This window comes from Lagopus muta, chromosome 9, assembly GCF_023343835.1.
Source record: "Lagopus muta isolate bLagMut1 chromosome 9, bLagMut1 primary, whole genome shotgun sequence".
NCBI classification, from domain to species: Eukaryota; Metazoa; Chordata; class Aves; order Galliformes; family Phasianidae; genus Lagopus; species Lagopus muta.
In genome coordinates, this window is record NC_064441.1 from 1,303,305 (window position 1) to 1,320,338 (window position 17,034).

The 17,034-nt window shown below is 43.1% G+C and overlaps 1 protein-coding gene across 1 annotated transcript; it reads left to right on the plus strand.

Moving 5' to 3' along the window:
• Positions 1–1,242: 1,242 nt before the first annotated feature.
• Positions 1,243–13,849, plus strand: LOC125697678 (lysosomal amino acid transporter 1 homolog). Its single transcript, XM_048955178.1, has 9 exons — positions 1,243–1,266; positions 2,089–2,171; positions 2,295–2,433; positions 3,613–3,742; positions 4,500–4,590; positions 5,883–6,007; positions 6,861–6,956; positions 7,855–8,040; positions 12,645–13,849. The coding sequence occupies exons 4-9, from the start codon at positions 3,683–3,685 to the stop codon at positions 12,744–12,746; spliced, it is 660 nt and encodes a 219-aa protein (XP_048811135.1). The 5' UTR covers positions 1,243–1,266; positions 2,089–2,171; positions 2,295–2,433; positions 3,613–3,682; the 3' UTR covers positions 12,747–13,849.
• The last annotated feature ends 3,185 nt before the right edge of the window (positions 13,850–17,034 follow it).

Here is a 17,034-nt window from a genome sequence, read left to right on the forward strand (position 1 = left end):
GTAACTCACCCTTTTGTGTTGTTTTCCTTTCTCATCGACTGAAAGGAGAGAAACATTGTACCAATCTCATTCTGTTTGCAGGCGGAAAGCATTTCATGCGACAGAAGAGAGGTGGTCGGTCTTGTTTAAATGTTGAGGAAGAACTGAAGTGAAGGAGGATCCATTCGCATTGGTTCTGCTCAAACACCGTGCTACTTTTGCACTGTGAGCATAGATATGCAGTGTGTCAGTTCCAAATGATGTGGGTCTCTTGGTCTGGCACACCTAGTCCAGATGTAAACTAACTGGAGCTGCCAACAATACTGACCACATTGCCTTTCCCTTCCAGCAGTGGAGGAGGACTTCAGGTTTGTGTCAGACACATTGAGGTTTACAGCATCCAGTTGTTCTGAGCTGGGGTTGGATTCTTTGTTTGGGTGATAGTGCTCTTTTTTGGGACACTGAAGTTTTAAGAACAACAGCCAAAATTAAAGCAGTTAGTGTTAATGAGGCCAAAAAGGGAGATGCAAGGAGTGCCCATCTGGGAAGCAGTGGTGGCCTGGCTGGGTCCCAGCTCCCACTGCCTCTCAAAGTGTTCTGTTTCCTATCCTAGCTGTAGAGTTTTGGAGCAGAGAGCAGCAGGAGTTCAGGTGACTGAGCCCGAATTGCCACATTGCTCTTCTTAGCCCACAGTCCATGTTCTTTGAGTTTTTGTATGCACTAATCAAGCTAGAATGAAGATACTCAGGTGTAGTTTTAAATACCACGTTCAACCTTGGTTTTCTTTCTTTTGTTTTTGGTCTCCTATATTTTGGATATATTGAAATGGACACTTGGGATGAAGTTGAAGTGCAGTGGTATCTAATAAGACGTGTGGTTTGTGTCTCAGTGCTTACAGATGGTTGACAGTTCATGGCATAAGGCCTGCCCAGCAGTATGTGTGCTCTGATGCTTCTGCCTTCTGAGTGGATGCTGACACCCTGTTCAGCTGCAGGGTGCCAGAATGGGAAGCTTACCTGCAATGCTGCTCACAGATAATTTTGAACTTTAAAAATTATTTGCAAAGATGACTGCAAAGCCCAGCATGAGCTGAATATCTCCTACAGGTGAATTCTCAGCATATGAAAACGTGTTTGTTTTTATTGTCTGTGTGGTTTAGGTCCCATGATGATAGTTCCCTTGAGAGGCAGCCAGCTTCTGCAGAAAACTTGTTCCAGCACTGAGCGCTGCAGATACCTGAAGTCTGAAAAGAGAAGGAAAAAAGCCAATTTCTCACTGTCTAGCCAAGTGAGTCCTTTCATTTTCTTGTTGTTTGGGGACTTTTTGGGAGTGGGTTCGGGCTGGGATTACCTTTATTTACTTTGTGAATGTTTACATAGTAAATACTTTCCCAATTTCCTCAGCTGTCTGGCAGGGTACTGGATCCCTAACTGGTCTGATGGGCTACTTAGATGCAGGCAGGCATAAGAGCTTGTCTGCAATCTGAGCATTAAGGGATTTCCTTTTCATAACATTAGCTGGAAGTGAATTACCTGCAACTCAACACCGCGTTTGTGTTTTGTAAGTGTGAATCATAGAATCACAGAATCCTAGAATGGCCTGGGTTGCAAAGGAGCACAGTGCTCATCAGTTCCAACCCCTGCTGTGTGCAGGTCACCAACCAGCAGCCCAGGCTGCCCAGAGCCACATCCAGCCTGGCCTTGAATGCCTGCAGGGATGGGGCATCCACAGCCTCCTTGGGCAAGGAGAGGGTGGAGTGTTCATTAAAGAGAGCATCCTTACTTCACTGGAATAATGCTAAACATGGAAATCAGAGTTTTGATATAAGCACAAATCTTGTTTTTTGTTTACTTTACCCTGTAGCAGTTTTCTGAGCCCTGAGCGTAACTGGCAATCTCTGCCTAACGTGAGCTCAGATTAAAGTGGTGCAGTGGTATAAATCCAGAGCGTTGCAAATAGTTGTCAGGCATTAATGAATGTGATGGACCACAAAGCATCTCTTCTTTCTTGGAAGTCCGACATCTTTTCTGTAAGCAATAAATAAGAGCAAGCATCTTATGGTTAACATCATATTCACACTGGCTGTATTTGTTTCGTTGAATTTGGCAGGTTTGTTTATGAGATTGGAAATAACTGTGATCTCAAGCATCCGTCTGCATGCAGAGGGTTTTCACAGCAGATATTCAGCTTTGGTAAAAGGATTTGCGGATTTGCATGGGGTAAAAATGGAGGCAGAAATAAACTTCTGAAACTGAGCCTCAGTCCAGAAGTGATGGCTTCCCAGCTGCATGCGTATGCTTTCAATATCTCTGCAGTAGAGAATAGGAGTCTGTGTATAAATGGCACACCGTGGATTTGGCATCTTCTGGAAGAATGTGTGGAGAATGCATGGGAGTACTGCAGCGTTGTCGCAGGACTGACTTCCATTGTCTGCTTTCTGTTTGCTGCACTACCGTAAGTTTCAAGTCTTTGGCAGCCCTTAGATTGAAACATGAGTAATCTTGCCTGAAGCCTTTTTCACAAGCTGCCTTTTTTTAAGTTTATCTTGGATATGTTTCTCTGCATAATACAGATATATTATGCCGGAGAAGCATGTTGTTCATGTTTAGAACAATATTTGGTGGTTGACAAATGAGCTTGATGTACTGTTCTGTTGTACTGACTTGACACTAATCTCTGCCACTTAGAGAAAATGAGAATAAATCACCTCTTCTCCCTTATCTTCTCCACTCTGAGATGTGTGCACACAGCATGCTTGCTGCAGAGACTGGCTCACTGTGTATGTAAACCACATGCCGTGTTACCAGTGCTGTTGAGCTGGGTCCTGCCAGTGAAATTCAGACTAAGACCAAGTCAGGAACACAAGTTACTGCTTTGGTAGTGCAAAACCAATTGCTGTTGGGAGAACTGGTACTGGGTTTGGATTTCCAGTGTGAAGGTAGGAGATGGCAAAAGGAAAGTAGAAATGCTGCTTGGAGGTGAAAGTGCCCAAAACAAAATAGGATTGTCCTCATAACAGGAATATAATTTACTGAACTAATGAAAGGCTGATGGAAATCAAAATCAGAACACGCTCAGTAAGCTGTAGAGCTTTTGAAATATGAGTTGAAAGGAGGCTTTACATTCAGAGTGTCACGTTAGCCACTGTGTGATTCATCAAGACGTGTCTAATGGACTGAAATTTGGGATTGCTTCATAGCTCCCATTGTGAATTTGAAGAACAGTTCTTCAATTTCGAGGCTTAAGTGTTGTTGTCAGCTCTCACAGAAGCTTTGTTCGTTCTTAGGCCTTCTGTTAAAAGCGTTTCCTGTTTCAGGATTTCAAAGGCTGGTATTTCCAGCTGATGAGTGCGAAGCGATGAAGGCATAGTTTTGGTGTCCAGACTGATATTTCACTGCAGAACACACACACATAGCACACACAGAAGTTCATGCAAGCAGTAATGAAGATGTAACACGGTCAGCACTGATGACACTTGAGTTTTCCTTCTGAGTGTCAGTGGGTGTTGCTCTGATGGGTCTCTTGTAGTTCTGTTGTTATTCTTTCCTTACTCAGACTTCGAAAATTGTATGTTACAACTTGTCAGAGGCATTTTTGGCTAACAGTGTGTCCCAATTCTGGAATTTGTGCCAGTCAAATTCACGTTGCCTGTCGGGATGGAAAGGTGGACCAAGCACTGTCTTTGGGCTTTCTGCTGTGTTGGATGGCTGGAGATGTCACAAATCTGATAGGCTGCTATTTAACAAATCAACTGCCAATTCAGGTAATCTGTTGATATTTCTACTTTCTGATATATCCTTTTCAGAATGTCTCTTTAAACTCTAGGATGCTGTAATAATCACAGTCCAGTAGGCACCACGGCAGAAAATAGTTTTACATTCTGCTTACTGATCTACTATCCATAAAGAAAAAAAGGTCAGAATTTCTCAGATGTTTACTTTGATACCATTATGTGTGGCAGGAACCATTTCGCTTCTGCAGTCAGCATTACGAGAGACTTACTGGGATGAAGTGGGGAACTCCCAGTTAAATTTTTCTTTCAAAGTAAGTTTGCAGAGCAAACAGGGCTGGATGCAAGTTGTGCTGTTCAGCTTCTGATAGATTAAGCTACCGTGCTGCAACTACTCTTAATATTTCCTTTTGTGTATTTGATTTTAGGAGAAGTGTTTAATAACAGAAACACCAGTTCACAGAAGCTGTTAATCCCTTACAAATCCAAAATTACGGTTTCTTCAGTGAAGGGAGGGCTTCTCTGGAGGAAGCAGTAGTTGTCAGTGATAGGTCCTTTGTGTCTGAAGCTTTCTTATCTGCTGCTCTTATTTTCAGCTCTTCCATTTTCTTACTCTTTACGCTGCATCGATCTGCTGCTGTCCAACTTGTTGTTCCTCTGAATGCTTTTCTTCCTTCTTTTGGCACTGGCTTTCTATTTGTTGTGCACGTTATTATTAAGAAGCACAACTTAGTTCTGATGGTATTTTGTGCTATGTGTACTGAACAAGCAAATGTATCTTCTCTTTCAGACTATCACTGCCATCTCCTACGTTAACATGGATATCATTTTGATTTCACAATTTGCCTATTGCAAGCTCAAGAATTGGAAGATGATGAAAGGTGAGGCTTTTTAACAGTGAAAACATTTTCCTTAACGCAGGTTCTTCACCTTGCTGTTTTCTGCAGAGTTTAAATAAAGCCTATCTAAAAATGGGGTACACAGATTCCAGCTGGAGTTGTTAGGCCTATTTCTTCCAATTCTCTCAGCCTTTTGTGAAAATTCTTTTCTTCTGCCTTTCTCCCCTCCTCTTAACCACTCAATATCTGTCAATACTTTCTATGTAGTACAGTCAGTTTATATAGGCAAGAAATGAAGCCAGAACCTGGTCCCATATTATGATTTGCTCCATGGTTTTACTGTCTACTTACAGACATCTAAATATACAGAGAAGTTGAAATTAAGTGTTATTTTTTGTGTGGTTCAGTTAGTTTCTTCTGTGCTGATTAAAACAGGACTTCATTTGCTTACATCATCAGATAACTTGACATCTTCATGCTCTCTGTTTCAATGCATACAATTTAAAGGCATTCAAGAGGAACGAGATTACTCGAGTTGCTTTGTAATCACTGGCAGTAGTTGTAATATTCAGTCTACCAAACAGACTATTGAAATAGAAGGCAGAAAGCTCTGTGCACGTTACATGCAATCAAAAACAGTAGCTCATCAGTCTTAAAAAAGCAAAGGAAACCCGTGGTGTAGCAGGGGTAACAAAAAGCTGAAGGAAAGCACATGCCTGCGCAGCACACTAAGTAGGATAAATCCAATTCTTTCAATATGGTGCTGATAATAAACCTGAGGATAGGGCAGTGCTGAAGATGCCTCCTTCCTACTGCCTGCTCTTGTAAACAAACATGGGATTTTGTGCATTAATAACTGCCCCTGCCTGCTTCAGCTCAACTCTGCATAGCTGGAGAGGGAAGAATGGTATTTGTGAATAAAGCAGTACAAGAGAGCTCTCAATACCCAGTTTTAGAGCTCTGACCATGGACAAGTTGGTCCATTTTGTGAGTTGGTCACAATCCAAGCACAGGCTGTGAAACCACTGTAGTAATTCCTGTCTCTGTGATACAGGTTGCAGGTCTATGGGGCAGGCTTCTGATGCCATACAGCCGTTTGTTCCACTGGTGACAGTCACCATAGGAGCAGTGCCTGTTAAAGGAATGCTCCTGCACTGCTCCTGCAGTGCTTCAGTAGACACTGTGTGTGATGAGCAGGGCTGGGGACAGAGCCCAAGGAGGTGGAATCCTTAGGCTGAAGTGAGACGTTTACATGTTTGTATTGTGGATGAAAAATAACCTTAACAGCAGGTGTTATTTTCCAGCTCATTTGTTTGTCATTTTTATCATTCTAGGCAGCAGAAGGCTGAAGAATTTCTGTATAACCTGGATCTTGATGTGCATAACCCTGTGTGTTGTTTTACCCTGCCAGCTGTTTATCAGAAAGCAAGACCAGAGTTCAGCAATGGAAAGAAGTATTGTAAGTGCTTACCTGCTTCCATTCCAAGAAATGAAGCTGACAAATTCAGTGTCTTGAAAACATTGTGTGCTCTGAGTTTTCAAGAAATTTGGGTGATGTTTTTAACGATGCTTCAGAAGCCATAAATGTGGCACCGTGTGGATCTCTAAGTACGTACCCTACATTCCAAAATAAATAAGCTGCAAAATAGCTTCTTATAGCAGCTCCCTGTATTTCGGGCTCATTCTATCCCTTGGGTTATTAGGATGTGCTGCTTTGTGAAATGACACGTCCACGTGTTGTCTTTCTGCCTGTGTTGGGTACTGCAGGCATCCATGGAGAGACTGTGTAGTGAAAAGTGCAATCAATAACAAGTGGGGAATTACAATTGTGCCTGCTGCTGCTGCTGTCGCTTTACCAGCAAAGTTCACAGGCTGTTCTAGCAATTTGATGGCCTTCGTGTTAATGCCGGTAAAATAATTGTAATCCAGCAACATTGCCCAGCAGGGAAGCAGCTTATTTTCAAAATACAGCTAGAATGAGAAAACTAACAATTTAGTGGCCCTAGCGACGGGTTTTCAGTTTTGGCTTGAATTACTGTGCCCAGGCTTTTTTAGCAGAAGAACTGGATTGATACGAGGGTTATGTCCTGAAGCCTGGTGCCGATTTTGATCTCGGTCTCAGCCGTGACGCAGCACTGTGCATTGTTGTGAGATAAAGATGAAACACTTTCTCGTCCTTTTTGGTCATTTGAAGAGCAGCCTTGAGCTGCTTTGAAAGTTCTGTCCAAAAAAACAGCCGGCGGGCTCTCAGTTTAAGTCTCTGAAATGCTTGAGAACATTCTTGCCAAAATACATGTCCCTTTATTTTTCAGAACTCTCTCGATATGATTGAAATGTCAGGCTTCGTTTGTGGCTATATATCCTGTGTGTTTTACTTGGGAAGTAGATTTCCTCAGCTGTACAAAAACGTAAGTCTGTTTTTGGCTGAGCACACTTGTATATTTTACCAAATGCTCTGCGTTGCTTGAGATTTGGCCTCGAAGTGTGAAAGCCTCCCTGGCTTTTGTGACAGTCTAAAACGTTAAAGAAGGGTTGATGGTCTTTAATCAGTAGAAGGGTATTGATTGGGCAGGAAAGAGGAAGGTTTACAGCTGGATTTAGGAGATACATAAGCAGAAATGTGCTTTGTGTGATTGTTCTCATGAGCAACTGATGCCTCCCTTATTTTTTTTCCCCAAACAATTCGACTGTAAGAAACCAACTGCAGGATCAAAAACTGAAATCACAGGAAAAGTAGTTTAAAGCTTTAGCCCTTCTTTTTTCCCTTCAAAGATATCATTACTGACTTTTTTTAACATGCCAATATTAAAACAAAATAAATAAATAAAAATGAGAGGCTATAGAAGAAAAAATCCTGCAGGTTTTACGTCATCAAATTCATATGGATCTTTTAGTTGGTTATAAGAAGGTTTGGTGCGTTTCCAAGCTTATTCCCGTTCCCCTTTCCTTACCTTTTCCATTCCAGCTGGAATACAACAACCTTTTCAAAGGGCTCTACTGTGCACACTGATAGAGAAGCAGATTGCCTAAGAACTAAATATCATTTGGAAGCAGATTATCCTTGCTGCTTTGCACCTACATAAGAACTACGTTAAGCAGAGCTGCTTCTAAGAGCTGTAACAATTTCAGTTGCTTTCAGTGGTGTGTGCTGAAAATACTGAGCTGTGAGGGCTCAGGAAAAGATGGAGAGGAACGACTGAAAAAAATCTTTCAGTGTGTGATAATAGAAAGTGCCAGAGTTATATAGAAATGTTTACTATGATGCATCTTAAAACATGTTTTCTGTATAAACCTCCTTGTCTTTAGTTTCAGAGAAAGTCAACAGAAGGCACCTCTTACCTGCTGTTTGCATTGGCCATGCTGGGAAACTGCACGTATGGCCTCAGCCTTGTCCTAAAGATGCCTGCTGCTGGATCTGTCCGGGCCCTCTACTTTTTACACCATCTTCCATGGCTCCTCGGGAGCTTTGGAGTTTTGTTCCTGGATGTTTTTGTATCCTTTTCCTGTTAGAGCTCGAGTTTGTCAGGTTGGACTTGTCTGTGTTTACTGATGATATTAAGTTCATATGAAAGGTGTACAGGAAAGCTGCATTGCAGAGGTTAAGTTCTGTCTTTCAGCATCTTTGCTCTTAGCTCTGTTAACTCCAGGTATGAAGTGGGATAGAATGAAGAGTAATTTCAAGACCATGCGGTGCTAAAGGACGCTGTGTTAATCTGTTCCATGTTCAAAGGAAGTTCTTCACCAGATTGACTTGGAGCAGTTCAAGAAGTTAGGATTCCCAGGCGCTGAGGTTGTTTTTCCTGATTAAAGTAATTTCATAAGCCACTCCAATTAGCCTAATGATGGACAGCTGACCCTTTGGGTGGACTCTGAAGTCATGCTGTCATTCAGAACAGCCATCTGTGCTTCTTGCATCTAGAGCCAGGATGGTTTAAGTGGGCAGTTCAAACAGTAAAAACGTTTGCATTGTGGGAACACAATGCTTGTGTGACTAAATGGTGGTTAGCAGCCTGTTTTGAGATTTTTTTTTTAGTTTTCTCTGTAGAGACAATACAGACAATAGGTGTTCAGGGCTGCTCGTTAGCCCTGGTGGCTGTTCAGAGTGCTCAGACCTTTTGTTCCATACATGAGGGAGTTACTTTTTCTCCCTCCCTACCCCCAGATGGAAGCACAAAACTGCCTGTGTTTATTTACAAAAAAAAAAAATAATAATAATAATAATAGAATTGGATCTGGACAACCCTTACAGTACATTATGTGCATGTTTGGAGATGCTTTTCTGTGACGTACTCTGAAAAGAAAGTTTTATGTGGGCCACAAACCTCCCCCATCTCTGAGCCCAGCCTGCAACTGCAGTGCCAGTGTGCACATGACATTCATTTCTCAGTTCTGTCTTGATTGGAGGCTGAATCCAATCTTGCTAATAGCCTTCCAGTTCAGATTGTATTGAAAGCAGATGCTTCCAAATCAGGTTGAGGAGCTTATAGAAATCTGGTCGTGTATGTAGTGTTAGTTCAAAATGTATAAAGTGTTTGTAATCAAGAGAAAACAAGAGCAGACCTCCAGCTTTGAGAACCCCCTGAGGTATGGAAGTAAATGCTTTTTAAAGAAGAGAGCTTCGTTACTGTCTCTTGCCAAAGAAGAAAATCAAAATTCCAACAGAATGCTGTGTCGTGTTGGACCAGAAAAGAAAGACCAGGGATGCTTGGCTTTTGGGAAGCAGAGGGATTAAGTGAAAAGGTTGTAATTTCTACAAGAGAGGTGTTTCATAATTGACCATTTGTGTGGCAGTCTCTGTTTTGAGAAGTAGTTCCTGACACTGTCCAATTCTAGTGGGGTTTATTCTCACAGTGTGCAGAGTTTCATTAGGTGGAGAGCAAGGCCTCATTTCTCAAGGTCCAGCGGAGGATTAAGGGTTCACTTACTCTGTGTCTGCTGCAGTGTTCGTTCTTCTGCTTCCATCTGACGTGGCCAGGGTTGACTATTTTTAGGAAGAAATGGACTCCTGATGGCAGCAGGAGCAGTGTTGGTTAGCACAGGATTACACTGGGTTGTGTCAGCTTGCTTAACAGGATAACGTGGTCATCCTTTTTCCTCGGTATCCCAACTTAGATTTGTTGAGTTGCACAATCAGCCAGTTATTTTCAGTGAATAATGCGAATGTCCAATTGTTTGTAAAGTATGAATTGTCCTCTTTTTTTTTTTTTTTTTATTTTTATAATTTTAAAAGGAGTTTCGTAACAGGAGGAATTTGAATTATAAATCGGACGTGATTTCCTGTTCCAGTGATTGTCTCCTTCCAACTGCTGCTTTGTACTGGAAGTTGATTGGAGTTTCTCAAGAGGCCACGAAGCCCAGGGTGTAAATGTGTGCTTATTAATGGGTGCCTTGTCTGTAAGAGATACTGGGTGCATGGGGGCCTGTCTTAGGGTCTGTGCTGGACCTTATCAGAGCTCTTCAGGTGCGTGAGTGCTTAATGGTCTGTTTATATGCAAGGACTGAGTTCAACGTATCCTAAAATCACAGAATGGCCTGGTTTGAAAAGGACCACAATGATCATCAAGTTCCAACCCCCTGCTGTGTGCAGGGTCACCAACCACCAGACCAGGCTGCCCTTTGGCACTCAGTGCTGCCTGCTGCTGAAAGCAGCGGACCTGAATTTAGTGCAAGTTTTTGGAAAACTTGGTCCTTTTCTGTATCTTCTTTCACCCTACGTCCTTCTTCCTTTTACCAACAGAACCAAACAACTCTGCTTTGTACTTAGATTCAGGTGAAGCCCTTTACCACGTTTTTTGCGTTTGTTTGTTTGTTTGACAGCATCCTATTGTCAGAGAACCCTGTTCAAATCCTCCATACCTGCTTCTTTTCATTAAGTGTAGCCGGCTTGTTACTAAATAGCCCAAGTATATTCAGCCAGAGCCAGGCTGCTGTATACAGACTGTTATCTTGCACCTTTTGTGAATTGCAGGGCAGCCACTTGGAATCCATTATATGCTCCTACAAAACATCACACTTTGTAATTTAATTACACAGTGCATAGAATGTAAGTCCGACCTCAGCAAGACTTTCCCAGCCAAACGTACTTCTCTGCACTCGTGTGTTTTGTCTCAATGCAGTTAGGTTATTTGAGTTGTCATTCAGTTGTCTTTAGGTTTTGTGCAGCAGATTTGACACCGTAGCCCAGTGGCCATCGCCCCCATCGCTCTGAGGAGTCCGTTTGGTTGTCTCCTCCACTTGGTGCTGTCTGCATGCTTAGCCCATATGGTTTCCCCCAGGAAGTCAAAGACTTGAGCAGTGACTGTTTTTGCATATTAAGCTGTTTTACAAATCCAGCATTTATTTTAAAAACGTGAGCAGATGAGTGCATAAAAGCCTGATTCTGGAAATACTCTTTTGTGAATTCCACGTGGTTGGTTTGTAACTTATCTTCCTTAAAAGCTCTGTTGCCAGCTTGGTGGCTAACAGTGATAGTGTTTCAGTCCAGACTTGTCCCAGACTACCATCTGTTTTCAGCAATGTGATCCCCTGTTCACCGCATCCTTTCTTACCCATGCAGCTATTAAGACTTGGGGAGATGCTGTGCTGTGAGTACAATAAGGCCTACTTGCAAAAAGAAAGAAAGAAGAAAAGGAAAAGAAAGAAGCAGGAAGTGTAAGCAGCAGCTATATATGTTATAAAGCTAATTTGCTAAGCTTAAGAAGATGATTCCCCAAATAATAACTTCAGAAAGACTTAAAAAGAGTGCTGATCTGCTGTCTATGAAGGAAATCCTGTCTAATCTTTAGCTGGGGGGCCAGAGAGGTGGGATGCAGGAAAGCTTTGGAAAAAGTAGGACGATTACTAGGGCTTTGCCTGTGATGTAGACAACTTCCCCTCTTTCCAGGCCTCTCTGAAGATAATTTCCCTTTAAAAAACAAAACAAAGCACCAACGCTTATGGAAAGACATAGCTGGGTAGCTTTGTGTTCTATCTTTATCTCACAAATGGTGTCTCTATTAGAAAACAAAGGGTTTTGTGTCAACGTTGGTGCTTAACTATCTGGCAAAAGGAGTGAGACCTGTTGTCCTTTCCAGGTGCACATACCCATTTATCTGAAGGTTGGGTTGCTGAAAGCCAGCAGTGTTGTTTCAGAGCTGGAGCTATCAAGAAAAAGACCAAGTACATGCTTGTTAATTCTTTGTAGATTAGTAGCGTTTCCAGTGGTCTGTTTTACAATAGAAATAAACACGTCTAATTGCACAATTCTGTGTTGAAAACAGCATTAAATATTGAGTCCTAGAGTTGTCAGGCTGTCAGTGCCTGTAAATCCCAAATGAGGTGGAACTTTGTGGGAAATGAGACTCATGGAATCATCATAGAATCAGAATGGCCTGGGTTGAAGAGGAGCACAGTGCTCATCCAGTTCCAACCCCCTGCTGTGTGCAGGTCACCAACCAGCAGCCCAGGCTGCCCAGAGCCACATCCAGCCTGGCCTTGAATGCCTGCAGGGATGGGGCATCCACAGCCTCCTTGGGCACAACGAGCATCTTGTTTTCTGATCAGGCCCTGCTGATCTGCTGCTAAGAAGGTCTTACCAGCTTCCCCTCCTTCCCATCATCCAGAAGTGGGGTTCCCTGCCCACCTTGCTGTAGGAGCACAGGGCAATTGGGGACATTGCTCCTCTTCCACTTCTAATTAGTCTCATACTCAGGACCCATGCAAGCAAGAGATACTAATGAATGTCTTCACTTGTATTTGAGCCACAGAACCAAGGGGATCTGGAATTTTGATTTATTTTTTTTCCCCTGTATCTTCCTGTTTTTAGTATTGATAAAATGACTGAACTTTTTGCTGTACAGCATGAAAATGAGAATTAAGAAAGATATCGAGAAGTTTATCTGCTAATGTAGAACCTTCCACAGTTAGGATTAGATAAATGAGTAATACTCCACACTATGTGAATAAGTTCTAAGCTTTCCTCTGCGGACTCTGGTACGCTGAGTCTGTGCCAGCACTAAATGGAGGGCTGCTCTTCTGCACAGCTTATTTCATCTCTGATTGGAAGCAAGTGCTGCCTCTGTATCCTGGTTAATTACTTCCTTACCCCAAAATAACAGGTGACTGTGCAGTTCCTTCTGTATGGTCAGCACAAAGAGAGATCACATGCCTTGGTGGCACTGGAAGTGGAGCCACTGCTTGTGGGTGAGGAGGATGCATAGTGCTGTGCTCAGCCCTGCTCACGCCTGGGGACTTGGATGGGTCAGACTGCAGGAGCTTTGCAACCACACTTATTTTTGGTATTCATTTATTTGTCATTAATTTGTCACTGCTTGTTTAACGTTTTCATCTTCACATCATTTGCAAATATTTATTCTGTTGCTTCAGAACTGTATTAAGTCTTTGTTTTCCTGAATGCTTGCCTTTCTCACTGTTCCTCCCTGTGATGGGAATCACAGCAGTGGGTGCTTTGGGAGTATTTATTTGACACGATGATGCCGTGCATATGACAAGGTGACAATTTTTAGATGAAAATCTACATCTTGATAGCAGTAATACGGCTGTTTTAAAACTAGCCCTGAGCCTTGAACTCAGCGTGGAGTTCTGTACTGCTCAGTGTGGTCACATTGCATGGAAGAAAATTGGCCTTTAATTAAGAACCATCAGTGCAGAGGATCCATTGCTGATGTAAAAGCAGAACTGTGGTGTGAGTTCTTGAGATCATAGAACCATAGAATGGCCTGGGTTGCAAAGGACCACAATGCTCACCCAGTTCCAACCCCCTGCTGTGTGCAGGTCACCAACCAGCAGCCCAGGCTGCCCAGAGCCACATCCAGCCTGGCCTTGAATGCCTGCAGGGATGGGGCATCCACAGCCTCCTTGGGCAACCTGTAACAGTGCCTCACCACCCTCTGGGTGAAAAACTTCCTCCTCATATCCAACCTAAACCTCCCCTGTCTACGTTTAAAGCCATTCCCCCTTGTTCTATCACGGTCCAACTGATAGTAGGATCCCCATGTACACTGCAGAGCATCACTATGCATTTTGTTGTTTTAATTAAAACTTTATATACCAATGCCTTTGCCTTCTGTGGAACATAATTACTGCTTGTTGTCATACGCTGCAGATGATGGTTTTCTAGGACTTGCATTTCACTGTAAGCTGCTGGGTAGGGTAAGTACTATACAAGGAAAAAACAATACCACAACATAAGGAGACTGTACCTTGTCATTGCTTATTGAGCACGAGGGATTTTGTCAGTGCTCTGTTGTGTTTAATGAAACCTTAATAAGATCCAAGAGAATAAATTCAAGTTAATATTTCATTGAATGTGTATGTGATGATTCATGCTTCAGAAAATAAGTTTATGACCAAAAAGGCTGTTTCTTCAAAGTCAATATGAGTTGGAATGCTGTTGGGCTCATCATGAAACTCATTCCCTTTGAAGAACGAGATGGGGCTTGGCTGTGTTTGGAGGGGTGAGGTAACATCAGCCCTGCTGTGGGGTATGGAAATGCAAACTGATTTGTAACTTCTGTTCCAGGAGTGATCATAGAACCCTAGAATGGCCTGGGTTGCAAAGGAGCACAGTGCTCATCCAGCTCCAACCCCCTGCTGTGTGCAGGTCACCAACCAGCAGCCCAGGCTGCCCAGAGCCACATCCAGCCTGGCCTTGAATGCCTGCAGGGATGGGGCATCCACAGCCTCCTTGGGCAACCTGTTCCAGTGCCTCACCACCCTCTGGGTGAAAAACTTCCTCCTCATATCCAACCTAAACCTCCCCTGTCTCAGATTAAAACCATTCCCCCTTGTCCTTCACTATCCATGATGCATGTGAGTGGCTGCAATCCGGGGCTTCAGAAGCAGCCTTGTGAATGCCATGTAGAGCTGCGATGCTTTGCTGCTCTGCACAGCGTGGCCTCACTGAGGCTGTGTGAGATCCAGCCCTGTGACACTGCTTACTTTATTGCTGTGTGTGCTGTGAGGGAATGTATTTTTGCTGCTTTCTTAAGCAAGCAGAGGGTATTAGAAGTTAACCTTTTCAGTACATAAATTAAAATGCAATTTGTCTCACTTGCAGATTTATATGCTGTGTGCATGAGATTATCAAACTCCTGCCTGGCTGCTGATTGAAACCATGACTTGTTACTTTCTAATGCAGTTAGAATTTGGTCTTAGATTATTTTTTCAAAGATTATTTCCCCTTCTGTTGCTCCATGTAATCCTATTTTGGGTTGCCTTTTTATCCCTATTTCATCCTGCTGTTCATTGAAACAGCCAAATACGGGATATACAAAGTTAATAAGATTTAAGAATTCCGATGGAAAACAATTTAACTTTCTAAATGCACAGCAGTAGTTGTTGATTTATGGCAGTTCGTATGTATAATATTTCACATATAGATTAAGTGAGTATCTGGGGGGAAAAAATTATTTCCTACCAACAAACTTGCTGTTGGGTGTTTTTGGGAGGGTGGGGGCAGTGCCATCCCTGCTGCTGGATGTGGGGATGTGAACTCAGTTCCGTGCAGCATAAGTTAGACATGCAATAACCACTCGTGTCATCACCCAGCAGGTACATCCCACTGTCACTGCTGCTTCCTGTTGCCTCTGAAGATGTAAGGTTTCTTTGTCGTCACTTTGCTCAGCCCTTTTTTCCAGATCCAGCCTCCCCATGTCGGAAGGGCAGGTGAGAGCTGTGCCAGCACAAAGCAGAGACCAAAAGGCAGCTCCTCACCACCTCTGTTAGGCAGGACAGTACTGCACTTCCACCACAGCTATTTGTTGAAAAGCAAAGTGTCTTAATCTTCTTGCTTTATACTACTAATTCTTCCCCCCGTGCTGCATGTAATCCAGGATTAATGGCATTGTTGCCTAATATTATTTTTGTAGCTATCATGGAAATCTCATTAACTAAAAGAAACATCAAACGTGTCTTGAGGGTTTCATTTTTAAGCAGAGCCATCCAATAACTTACCTAATAGAGTTCTGCAGTCTGCAGGAGGTTCTTCAAGTGCAGAGTTACTTGTGGCCATTACAGGATGGGTTTCACTTGTTTCAGTAAAAAGAAGTGAACTTAATTTGCCCCTCTATCCTGTGAAGGAAGGGATAAGTCTGCACTTTTTCTAAATTCACATTTGTATTCTGGCTGACAGATAAATGTATTATTAGTCTCAGGGAAACGAGTTTTGTTCTCCTAATGGAAAGCATATAGGTGCCATTGGCTGCTCTGTGGTCACGTTACTTCCCTACTAACTGGCCTTCAAGCTCTGCAGCACATCGAGGAAGCAACAAAAAATGGTCCCTCAGGGTTTCCAGTACAATGCCTCAGCAGCATCAATGTTTTCCCTGGTTTTTCAATGGCAGGAAGCTGGGAAGTTAGTGTTTTGCACATGGAAGATCCCAGTTCTGTGGTTAAGGAGTTTGTGGCTCCTGGTTCTGGTTGCCCACGGGCAGCACGGTGTATCCATGCTCTGCTGCTGTGCTTTTTAAAGAAACTTTAATGGTGGCAGGGGCAGCTCGTGGATATTAATTGCTGTAGTACCTCAGTGTCCATCTGTGCCATTGCTTGCTAAATGCAGCTGGAAATACACGGTGTGCAGGCAGGGCATTGATTCATATCGTGACAAGGGGGGCTGCCATACCGTGCTCCGAATGCATTTAAATGATAGCTGCAGAGGAATTAAGACCAGTTTAATCCGACTAAATAATGCTCCTAATGATGAACCATTAAAATCTAGTTGACTTTCAGATCCTAGCAATTGTATCAGACAAGGTGATTATACTAAACATCAGTAATGATAATCATTAGAATAGATTAAAGTATTGACTGAGCCTTAGGAAGCGCTGCCTGGCGCCGGCACTGGGGCTCTTTGCTTTCACAGCAGCATCCTCCCATCCCAGCAGCATTATGCAATTTTGTTGGGTTTGCTGATGGACCTCAGGTCTGCTGCTCCTGCCTGGAGCCCCAGCAGCTCTTTGTCCAAAGCACATCTTCCAGGTCCAAAACACATCCAGATGCATCCACCATGGATGCCCAGTGGATTGGCTATTAGCACTGGAGCCTGAGGTCAAAGCATTCCCCTTGTCCAGGGGAGATAAACAGACAAAAAGGGATAATGCAGGCTTGCTGGAGGAGAAAGTGTGCCTTCCAACTGGTTTCTTTGGGGCAAATGGCCACAGCCATGCTGCACTGCTGCTGGGACCGGGCTGCCCTGCCCTGCAGTGCTGCTGCACTCTGAGCTCTGCTCCACATTGATTCCTGCCCTGGCTCACACTACTGTACAAGCCTGTAAATATAGTGAGAAGATAGGCATTTTATGATGTCTGACTTTCCTACCATATTTTTTCGTTAAGTAAGCTGTAATGGAAATATTGGGCTTTCATTTCTTGCTTGCTTCTTTTCCAACAATTGTCAGTAAATCAAAGTTGCAGAAAGCCATCTCCTCCTCTGCAATGTCAGGCTAACGGCAGCCTAGTGGTCACTTACTTTTGGAAATGATATCGCCCT

Bases quoted from the DNA above. Each gene is read 5' to 3' on its own strand.
- LOC125697678 (XM_048955178.1), top strand. From the start codon at position 3,683: ATGGCTGGAGATGTCACAAATCTGATAGGCTGCTATTTAACAAATCAA. The intron at 3,743-4,499 runs GTAATCTGTTGA...CTTCTCTTTCAG, and splicing joins CAAATCAACTGCCAATTCAG to ACTATCACTGCCATCTCCTA. The intron at 6,957-7,854 runs GTAAGTCTGTTT...CCTTGTCTTTAG, and splicing joins TTCCTCAGCTGTACAAAAAC to TTTCAGAGAAAGTCAACAGA.